The sequence below is a fragment of the Esox lucius genome, chromosome 2 (genome assembly GCF_011004845.1).
Source record: "Esox lucius isolate fEsoLuc1 chromosome 2, fEsoLuc1.pri, whole genome shotgun sequence".
Taxonomy (NCBI): Eukaryota; Metazoa; Chordata; class Actinopteri; order Esociformes; family Esocidae; genus Esox; species Esox lucius.
In genome coordinates, this window is record NC_047570.1 from 17,932,856 (window position 1) to 17,944,716 (window position 11,861).

Consider the following 11,861-nt stretch of genomic DNA (forward strand, 5'->3'; position numbering starts at 1 on the left):
AGGAAAGAGCCCGGCGGGAACCCATCATCACGCGTACAGAAATACTGACAATGAATAAATATCACACCCGAGTGTATAATCTGTGTCTAATCATTCTACACAGCAATATATTTCTCATCGTTAGTACAGGAAAAATACAAAGCAATCTCCTAGTACAGACCAGAACCTCCCTGTTACATGGCTGGCGCCCTGTTCTCTTCCTTCAGTTCTCTTTCTCCCAAGCAACTAATACCCGGAGGCCAGTACCACTGAAGATCAGCCATGTATACACATTATATGAACTTCACCTGACAAGTCCTATTAATCAGTACTAATTCATACATAACTTTGTTGTCTCTGATAATACATCATCTTCTACATTTTATGTGTATTGTGCATGCATGTAATATTCATGATTCACATCATAGGAAAACCCTAATTTGAGAAGTTCAAAATGGGTTTTTATCACTTCCAAAAAAGTAAATATGTCAAAAAGCAGTTACACAGTATGAGAACTGAGGTTCTGTTTTGTTCCATTTAGTTTTTGCTTTTGTTCTTGAATGTAGCTTGTCCTTCAGTCATTATTGTGTACACCTGTGTCTCGTTAGCTCCCTATTTAGTCTGACCAGTTCTGTTCAGCCCTTGTGTGTCTTGCCTACCATTGTGTGTTTCTCCCTGCCTGCCTTGGTCCCATTCCTGATGTTTTTTTGTTGTTGTTGATGTTTTACGTTATTAAACCCATCATTGTCTTATAGCTCCGCGCATACTGTCCTGTCCTCAAAACTAGTATGGGTGTACCCCAATAACAGAATGGGGTTGGTATACAATATGTACAATACTATGCAAATGTCTTAGGTCACCTGAGAAAATACTTTAAAGCCATTTGTCTGAGCAAATAGTATTCATTAGACACAATATGACATTTAAGTAAACACAAATAAACATAAATACAAATAAAAGAAACAGAAATTCCTGTGTTTTCAAAAAACAGTCAGTATTTTATATGGCATCCCTCAAAATGTAAAGCTAGTCCTATGGTAAATTCTTCAAAGCTTCTTGCAGGATTTGACATAACTCTTTTTTCAACTTAGTTTTTTTGTTCTTTTCCCTGCCCAAGTGATCCCAATCAGGTTCAGTTATGTTTAGGTATTGGCTATAAGGTGGCCAATGAAATACTGTAAACAGGGTTGGGTAGGTTACTTTTTAAGTGACCTGTCCACATTTGTAATCAGTACATTTTAGATTAGATTACTTTTATATTAAGAGGCATTAGAAAACTAATAGCCAAGATATTGTGATGGAAATTCCAATGTATTGACACTCGGAGTAATAGAAAGACAGACATTTCTCAAATGCACCTTAGTTCAAAATTTCCATAACATTATCCTACACCAGCAATTTGGCTACATAGCAGGCCAAAAATTGAATTTGCATTTTAACATTTGAGTTTGGTACAGAGCCTTTGGAAAGGGTTTCTAAACCATTGCTTTCTACTTAAGTATGGTTGGGCTACATCTCTACATTTCACGCTAAAGGTCTGTCAGATATTCAGTCATTCCAATTAATCCAATAACCCTCGATCTTCCAGAATCTGGCTGTTTATATGAACATATACCAAAATCGAAGGATATATTTTAGCCTTTTCTGTTATTTGCTTTATTCATGTTTTAATTGCTTCAAAATATTGTTGGAAAGTAAATGGAATACATTTCTCAAAAAGGTTATTCACATTATTGTATATAAAAATCATGATAACCGCATAGGCTAAATCTGCAGTAGTCTGATGTTTTGCTCCACAACCACCAACACTATCAACACGTTGCAGAAACCCCAGGCATGCGTACCCACGTTTGCAATCCTGAACACCCGCACACAAATAAGTTTCACCCGCCCAAACGTAATATGATTATTAGGACCACCAGCAATTGATTTTCAAATCGCAAATTAATTGTGACTATACACCTGCACTCTTAGCTGCAAAGCAAGCAGAATCACATGGCCTACCTGTATGGAAGGAGTTGAGATGTTTGCGTCAAATGCAAATCATCATCCTTCCCCAGAGTGCTTCCCAACACACCTTTTCCCTTAAATATCGTGATTAATTCCATATAATGTTTTATCTTGAAGGCAGCCCCATGTTACAGCTATTTATCAAATAGTTGCCTATTCTTCAAAAACATTTCCAGTCTGAGTTTTTCAGTGCAACTCTTCTTGGCTGTATTGTTCAATGCATTTGACAAACAAACCTTGAAACTTGAACTATATAATATACACTCACCTAAAGGATTATTAGGAACACCTGTTCAATTTCTCATTAATGCAATTATCTAATCAACCAATCACATGGCAGTTGCTTCAATGCATTTAGGGGTGTGGTCCTGGTCATGACAATCTCCTGAACTTCAAAGTGAATGTCAGAATGGGAAAGAAAGGTGATTTAAGCAATTTTGAGCGTGGCATGGTTGTTGGTGCCAGACGGGCCGGTCTGAGTATTTCACAATCTGTTCAGTTACTGGGATTTTCACGCACAACCATTTCTAGGGTTTACAGAGAATGGTGTGAAAAGGGAAAAACATCCAGTAAGCGGCAGTCTTGTGGGCGAAAATGCCTTGTTGATGCTAGAGGTCAGAGGAGAATGGGCCGACTGATTCAAGCTGATAGAAGAGCAACTTTGACTGAAATAACCACTCGTTATAACCGAGGTATGCAGCAAAGCATTTGTGAAGCCACAACACGCACAACCTTGAGGCGGATGGGCTACAACAGCAGAAGACCCCACCGGGTACCACTCATCTCCACTAAAAATAGGAAAAAGAGGCTACAATCTGCACGAGCTCACCAAAATTGGACAGTTGAAGACTGGAAGAATGTTGCCTGGTCTGATGAGTCTCGATTTCTGTTGAGACATTCAGATGGTAGAATCAGAATTTGGCGTAAACAGAATGAGAACATGGATCCATCATGCCTTGTTACCACTGTGCAGGCTGGTGGTGGTGTAATGGTGTGGGGGATGTTTTCTTGGCACACTTTAGGCCCCTTAGTGCCAATTGGGCATTGTTTAAATGCCACGGCCTACCTGAGCATTGTTTCTGACCATGTCCATCCCTTTATGACCACCATGTACCCATCTTCTGATGGCTACTTCCAGCAGGATAATGCACCATGTCACAAAGCTCGAATCATTTCAAATTGGTTTCTTGAACATGACAATGAGTTCCCTGTACTGAAATGGCCCCCACAGTCACCAGATCTCAACCAAATAGAGCATCTTTGGGATGTGGTGGAATGGGAGCTTTGTGCCCTGGATGTGCATCCCACAAATCCCACAAGATGCTATCCTATCAATATGGGCCAACATTTCTAAAGAATGCTTTCAGCACCGTGTTGAATCAATGCCATGTAGAATTAAGGCAATTCTGAAGGCGAAAGGGGGTCAAACACAGTATTAGTATGGTGTTCCTAATATTCCTTTAGGTGAGTGTATAGCACGAGGTAGGCCTATCATTGTTCTGAGAAAGATGCGTTGAGTAGATAACTAAATCACCTTTAAAAGATTGGGTTAATATTATCGTAGATACACTGTTTTATAAATTAAACTAGCACTTTATCAGTGACTAAACTGGTTATGCGCGTCCACGCTTGCGTGCATGATGATTGCACACTGAGGCACTCAATTGTTAATTTGGTACAAATAACGATGTTTTTAAAATAAATAAATCAAGCATGCAACATGTCATAATTATTTTGTGCACCTATTCTTTTTCAATTGAAGTAATCCAAAAGTAAGTAGTTTATTTCAAAAGTATCTGTAATCCGATTACAATATTTTAGTTGGTTTTTAGTTGGTTACTGTTTTTTTGTAGTCTTTGTAATCTGTTACTTCCCAACTCTGACTGTGAAAGTTCCTACTGCAGATTTCTACTCCACATAGGTCTTAATTGTCTTTGCGGAGTGGGATCATTATGATGCTAAAGTTTTTGCCAATCAGTCAGAGATGTCAATTTCTTGTACTATTCCTCACAGTCAAAGCGTTGTACTATCAATTGGCTCTGCCAGATGCTTAGCAAACACTGGATTTCATTCTGTCCCTCAAGGAAGTGAACTTAATTTACTGTTCTTCAGATTCAAAAAGAATTCTATCCATAAAACAAGATATCAATTACCATTTGGACATCACAGAAATTTAGACTTTTTATTCTATTACATTTATTTGTATTGATTTTGATGTTACCACATAGTAATTAATTTAGCACATAAACACTACCCATAAAAATAGCTTTGAACCAGGCATGTCCAAACTAATTTGGACACCCCTGGTCTAAGAGGTTTGCAAAGTACTGTATTTGTGAATAGGCCGCTGTTGGCTCATGAAACGATGAAACTTTAAACTTGATTGGCTCATCCTTTTCTGATGTCACCCTATGGAGCATTTTCAGATAATCTTTTTCAGATCTTCATTTTCAGATCATGTTAGACTTTGATTTTGAGAAAAAAAAATCTAATGACAAGAGAGACCGTCAAAAACATTTCCCGGACTGAAGGCCAAATGTAGAAAAGACAGATATGCACTTACAATGTGTCTAGGACATACTGCTGTCCCACTAGCTCATGTTTAAGCAGCTCCAAACTCAAATTTCAAACATTACATTACTTTCCTGGTTTGTTATCAGGAGGCAGCGGTCATTGCAGCAGTTATTCTAGTGGTTATGGCATCGAACTAGTAACCAAAAGGTTGCCAGATTGAATCCCAAGCTGGCAAGTGGAAATTTTTTCATTTTGTTCCTGAACATAGCAGTTACCCAAGTTGTTTGAATCACTTTGGATGAGACAGACTGCTGTGCCTATAATGTGCATGTAAAATGTTATCCTTGAAAATGAGCCACCTTTGTATATCTAGCTGCATATTAACATGGCATATTTGAATTGATGAAACAGAAGAGTGGGCAGAGTTGCTTCAACATCAGCGTGTGAGGCAATAGTGCACCCCAGGTGCATTTCAGGGCACCTTTTACCTGCCGGCACATCAAACATGGCAGTCAGTGCTTTAAAAAGGCTTGTTACAGTGCCACTTATGGACCAATCAGTACCATTCTTTCAGGACAAATTACAAATTGGCCTGTACTTATGACCTGGCAAATTACAAAACATTTTACCTTATACTTTTTGAGTTATGAAGGCACTCTAAGGAAAATAATACTAAGGAATTATCCTTCATTGGAAACCCTACATTTTTGTTATTTTCAAATACAATCTCTATTTTTGTCTGTAGTTGTGGAGAATTTGCAGTGTACACATACATTTTTAGAATTACCTTCTGGCATCCTTGACCATCTGCTTAGAAACATTTTAGCTTGTGAGTATAGTTTCCTACTCATTCTTTAAAGTCTGGCACACATTTAATGTCAATATTTGCATCATAAAAAATATAAAACAATCCTGAAATGTATCTCTATCAAACACCTGGTAAAGCTCTCAGTGGTCATGGCGTGATTTGTGTAATTGTCCACACTTCAGATATTACACTTGCTTTGTTCCACATTTATTCCTTTGGTTATGTTAGCCTTGACAAGCCTGTTTATCCTTGTTAGTACATGTTGGTTTGGTTAGCCCATGTGGGTTTAGTTAGCCCCTATTGTTTTGGGTAGACCATGTGGGTCTCAGCTTCATGTCATGCTGAGACCCTTATTTTGTAATCAGATGGACAGGGATATTGTGTGGTAGAACCAGGATGGGATTGCATGTCTAAAGTAAGAAAAAATAATTCCTAATCTCAATCCCGTTTTCTGGTAGTCATTCTGATTGTTAAACTGATGGTACAACACGTGCGGTCGCACACCCTCACACACACTCACATACACACACAGAGGGGCAAAGCAGGTATCTCCAGAGGCAGGCAGTCAGATTATTCAGAAGTTAATGGTTGTATTAAGCTGCAGATTACTGCTGAGATGATGTTGTTCCTGTGTGTGACTGTATCAGTCTACAGATGTGAAACAGGATTTATCTACTAATGCACCCAGCGCCTGCCATCTGGGGGGCAGGGAGTGTGGTCCTGGAGGCATGCCCTGGGGAAGGGGTTGTATGATAACACTGTAAAATAGAATAGAAAGTCTCAACAAAGAATGACTGGCTTCGGACTGGGGGACGGGACGAAGATGACTTCATGTTCTATTTCATGTAGGAATTGTGCCCCTCCCCCCCGGGGGCTGCTATTCCCAAAGGATCGGGTGATTTGGGGCTCGTCCCTCCCAGGTGGGCTGGATCCTCTAATCCTCATTGGGATCATTCATCCGTCTGCTTCTCACTAAACATCAGATAATTTAACCCAGAACAGTCCAATTCATCTGCCTATAAAAAAGACATTGTCACAGACAGGCAGAAACTGTTAACGGAATAATTTATTGAAAAGCCTACCTTCACACACCAGAAATGTATGGGTCTGTGTTTGTTTTCCGAGGCTTTTCCATGTCTTGTTTCCCTAGGTTATGAATGCATTTTCTATGAAAGATATGTTTTATTGTTTAATTTAACCTCCTAAGACCTGAGCTTTGATAATGTATGCATTTGTTTATTTATTTTGGCTATTTGGGATTAGTAGGACCTGATAAGTATAATATCTAAGCATTGTCTTTGAAGAGGAAGTACTTTTTGAAAACAATGATGAAGATGAACATGGCAACAAATAAGGGCACAACTGCTAATGACATATGCAGTCAAAGTGTTTTATTCATATACTGTACATCATAGTGTACACTGCATTTGTAAGTACCAGTGAGGTATTCAAAGATCAATAAGTAATGCATGTTACATGCACCAGCACAGCAGAATGAAGTACATGGTGCAGGAAGCCTGACACCCAGTGTCCTCATATGTGGACACAGGGTCTCAGGAGGTTAAGCCTTTCTTCACATTTCTCAAATAATGAAAAATAGGTTGCAGAAGTAATGTCCTTAAGTATCAGGTAAAAAGATACTTAGGCTCCAGGAAACTATTTCTATGATGCCGTCCCACTTTTGACACTACCGGGTTCTGTAAAGGGTCACTAAAGTGACGAGGTTGACAAAATATTTGCAATGAACATGTTTGTTACATGGTGTCACCTCCCTTATGTCCTAATACTAAGGGTGGAAAGGAAACAGCTCTAATCTGGTGCGCCACGTTGTGACGTTTCCCCTGGTCTGTTGCCCCAAAGCTCTGCACAGCTTGTCATCTGCCCCTCCCTTACACACACACAGCCCCTGGATGTAGCGCGTCTGCCCCTGGTTCTGTTAATCCAATGAGTAGGCACTATGCTCTGCATCGATGCTCTTCGTCTGTTCTCTGCTCTACTCTGGTGATCCAACAAATGAATGACGGGACACCTCACACTGAGAAGACACCAACATTCACTGTGGGATTATAACACTCGTGTGGACATCAGATCAGAGCCATTCACTTTGTGCTGGGGCTCCACTGGACTCTGTCTGGCCCGGTTGAGTATGAGGTCTCATACCCGCATCGTGACTTTCCTTCTACCTGTTGTTCTTTATCTAAGTAAGTGGGTGTGTGTGTGTGTATGTTTAAAAGCACCCTGTGTCTTACTTTTGTCTAACTGGTTAATTTGTAAGGTTTTATTCAGAATTTTTTATTTGAAAGAAAGCGAAGGGATTATAGGGCATTATTTGGAAGACTAGTAAAGGAAGTTGGTCTGTACCGGACTGTGGTGGAATGGGAAGAAAGGCATTTTTCTCTGAATCTGTTCAAAAATGGAGAGAGGTTTTACAAAGCACTCATCCTAATGAAATACATGCTGTTCTCTGTTTTCGAGCAGTACTGTGTTTGTTAGTGTGTGTGAGTGCGCAGTGAGTCCAGAGAATCAGATGAATGTGTAGCAGGATAGTGTTCTATTTAAAGCTTGCTTGCATTCACCCCAAGAGATTGTGATTGTTTGTTTGTATGTTGGCCAATTTGTATGTACATGTGGTTTATGCCTGCAAAGAGGGGATAATCCTTTCAGAATTATTAAACATACACATGATATAACTCTAACATATAACTTTGTAATATATCAGGCGGGCTGATGAGTATCTAGCTCCAGTGCTAAAACCTCAGATTTAAATAAATGTAACTATTTAATCTACTTGACAGAGTCTGTAACATTAAGGTATTTTATTTTAGATTAAGCTTATTCAGGGCACCCTAAATACATTTTTGATTGCATACATTCAGTATCTATAGTATCTTACACATTTGTTAATAGTGGGAAAAGTGTGGATGAATGAGCCAATTGGAAGCAAAGGAAGATTAGGTTGCCATGAAAATATAAAGGCCAGATTGGACCCCAGGCTTAAAACACCTACTCTTATACTAAGTGCCATGGGATTTTTAGAAGCCGTAAAGACTCACCCATTTAACGTCCAATCAAAAAGACAGCAATATCTTCGTCCCGCCCTTGGGCATTGGAATTCGATCTTTATACTCTACATGCCTTCTCATACCAGCCATTCCATTTATTTGATGTTTTCTAAAGCTTGCACCCCTACATCAACTTGTCTACTAATTATTCCCAGAAGAGGTGTGAGAACCACTGCTTTAGAGTTTCCCTATGTGCGCTTGAAAACCACTTCCAGCAGTATCTGGTAAGGACCAACCAGAAATGATCCTGCTTAGCTTCCCGAGACAAGCAAACAGTTGGAGGTCATGTAAAATTCTAGTACTGACATGTCATTCCCCCCTCCTTTAGGTCTGACCCCAGTGTGTTTGGCTGCTGCACTCTCTGGCTCCTGTGGTGTCATCTACAAGAGCTTTGCTCAGTGTCTCCTTACCCTGGGTGACAGTCTGGGCGACACACAGAAAGAGCAGAGCTCACAGGACATTGACGCAGTTTGTAGGCGAGTCTCTTACTTTTATTTGAGGCCTAATAATAATCACTTAAGCTCTTGTTTCTCTCCTCTCATCTCCCATGTCACAGGAACCCCACTGGGGTGCAATGAATGTTGTTTCAACATGCTTTGTCAATGTTTTGTGATGTGTAATATACTTGCACTGTATTTGTTGTATTTGTTGAAAGTAATCATTGTAAACTGTTATTTTGAAGGTATTTTCAACAGCAGGATTATACAATTATGATAACAAATTTTTGACACAGACAAACCTAAAACATGTTTAGGGTTTACATCTCCATATCAATGTTATAGAATAGTATTACATAAAGTAAATGCATAATATAAATGCATTCGATTTACCATTGCCCTATTACTGAAAAGAAGGTAGGTCTTCAAATGTTGAAATTTGGTTAAACGTAATAAAATGATAGGCTTCAATACAGTACATATTCACAATTGCGTTAATAATCGGTGTATTATCAATTAACTTTGGATCACTTGCATTTATTTTAAACTATTTATTTTAAACTATCCAACTATTGTTTGTCTTTTTCAGTGGGTGAATAACAGTGCAAATCTTTTTTGGTCTCCCCCAAATATTACAAAAATGTCCATGTTTAAATAATATGGCATGTCCAGAGCTTAAATATATTTCTATACAGTAGTTAAGAACAATAATAAGATAAAACAAAGACCTCCTTTGTAAACACTGCAATGCGGCTTTGATTGAATTCTGCTATCAACTCGTGAAAATTAGGCCAACTAATTTGTTCAGGTTTCTATCACCTAAGTACAAACCCATCCACCCAGTCACACTCCCTGATACGGACTGCATTCAGACACCTGCAAAGTCCTTACAGTCGTCCTTTTCACATTCTTTCTAAAAACACTCTCCTTCATGTTGTCAAATGGGGCCCTTTGCAGGTCATGGGACGCGTTCCATGTGTGTGCCAACACGGCACTTGCCAGTTGTCCTGGAGACGCAGCTGCTGTCTGGGAGTCGCTGAGGCAGGAGTCCAGGAAGACCCAGTTTTCTGGAAACCTCTATGACATGTGTGCCCGCCGCACCACACAGGCGTCCAGCGCTGGGCCCGCGCCTCCCTCCCAGAGCCTGCCGGCATCAGACCAGACCAATCAGGAAACTCTGAAAGGGCACACAGACCCTGTTGGACCTACCCACACCATGCCTCTGCTCTCAGCTAGCGTCGGTCTACTGCTCCTGCTGAGGACGTAGTCCTGTCCTCCACGGACTCAGACTGTTATTGGCACGCTGTCAGCCTCGTCCTTTTACCTGACCGAGCTTACGTTAAAACACACATGTCAAACCTTTCACTCCGACAAAGTCGCAAACGAGCACAAAACCTCTTACCTTGACCTGCCTCCCCTCCCTCCGACACACGCACTCCTAAGGGTTATTGACGGCATCAGCACGCATATATGTTCTGTGTATATAATGTCAAATAACAAACTCTACTTTTCTGTTGGGTTTTGTGTATATTGTTAATCAGAGTGAAGTACTGACGTCCTTGATAGTGCTTTAATATGCATTTTGTGTGAACTCTATTTTTATACGTAACAGGTGCAGACGTCAACGTTTTTATATGAGCTGCTGTGCATTGTTTTCATTAGTTCACCTGGAAAATTGATTTTAGTCACCCACAAACGGACTTAATCCTCACGACCAAAACATTGAAGCATTGCCTGTGTGGGCTTGGAATAGCCACCACTGTGTGCCTGTAGATCATTTTGTAATGTTTTATAAATGATGTCCGTAAATGTATTTCCTTTAGGTAAATGTTTGTTTGCATAGTCTAATGTGAGGTGGTTTTAAAGGGTATGTGCTTTAATTACATTTTAATGTGAAATCTGACAGCTATTTCTGACCAGACTGTCTAAGTGAGGCATTCATCTTAATACTTCCAACAGTAACTACGGTCTAATATGTAACACGTGTAATGTGTGTGCGAGGGTCCTGTAAGTGTGTTTGTGTGTAATCCCTTCTTAAACCCTTTCAGAACAACAAGAGGGTTGTGAGCAAATAAATCTCATCTGTCTTTGTTCCAGCCTAGCATTCCCTGATGCACAGCCCGACAAGCACACACACACATCAGATCCTAATGAGAGTAGCAGAGAGGGGAGATTGAGATAGTGAATTAAAAGGTAAACATGTCATCAACAGAAACACATATTTAGAGAACATTACATAATCCCAGTTGTGCATATATGTGGATATGATCAGAAAGATGAGGACACAGGATGATGATTCTGGGCTTGGTTAATCTTCTGATTGGAACCTTAACTATAAAATCTACTATTCCCTAGTTTAGCCTCCCTGTGACCTGTACTTGACCAGCGCACAGGACAATGTATTCTTTGAGGTAGCCTGGAAATCTCACTTTAAGTGTTCATGTGTTTTTGGATCATGAAATCAGTAACAATGCTACCGCTAAAACACATAGACGATTAGATTGAAATGTACCATTAAATATAGAAAACTTTGACAATAACTGCTCTTCAGGTTGACATTTCTGCATTATTATAATCAGTGTTCTATACATTTTTATCATGTAAGAGGTTCACATTTTGTATAACAAGAGGTTCACATTTTGTACCTAAGTGCCACCTAGTGGTTCATTTTAAATATTTAAATAAATGCTTAAATAAATTCATACTGCATTCAAAATATTTTATTTAGTGAGTCCTGGCTTTAATCTGCCTGGGATTATACTGAAATGGAATTAGAATGCAGTTCATGAACATTTAACAGAACATTTCAAATTAGAACACTGGGACTGAGAGCAATGAATATAAAGCATAACAGAACAGCTAAGAACAATCAACAAAATAAAATGTAAAAGTATTTGTTCAGAGGGTGAAACCTGTTAGATCTAAACCTGTGGTTGTAGTACAACGCTTTGTCCTATATATTGTAACTGTATTGTAACTTCAGCAAAACAGGCCCAATTCCCAGAATAAAAAACTAAAACTCACTGTTGTGTTGCTGTCACATTGGCAAGG

The 11,861-nt window shown here is 39.4% G+C and overlaps 1 protein-coding gene across 1 annotated transcript; it reads left to right on the forward strand.

Moving 5' to 3' along the window:
- Positions 1–7,190: 7,190 nt before the first annotated feature.
- Positions 7,191–11,833, forward strand: nrn1lb (neuritin 1-like b). Its single transcript, XM_010879786.3, has 3 exons — positions 7,191–7,512; positions 8,702–8,849; positions 9,768–11,833. Exons 1-3 carry the CDS (start codon positions 7,329–7,331, stop codon positions 10,075–10,077), a joined length of 642 nt encoding a protein of 213 aa, XP_010878088.1. The 5' UTR covers positions 7,191–7,328; the 3' UTR covers positions 10,078–11,833.
- The last annotated feature ends 28 nt before the right edge of the window (positions 11,834–11,861 follow it).

Bases quoted from the DNA above. Each gene is read 5' to 3' on its own strand.
- nrn1lb (XM_010879786.3), top strand. From the start codon at position 7,329: ATGACGGGACACCTCACACTGAGAAGACACCAACATTCACTGTGGGAT. The intron at 7,513-8,701 runs GTAAGTGGGTGT...CCCCTCCTTTAG, and splicing joins ACCTGTTGTTCTTTATCTAA to GTCTGACCCCAGTGTGTTTG. The intron at 8,850-9,767 runs GCGAGTCTCTTA...GGCCCTTTGCAG, and splicing joins GACATTGACGCAGTTTGTAG to GTCATGGGACGCGTTCCATG.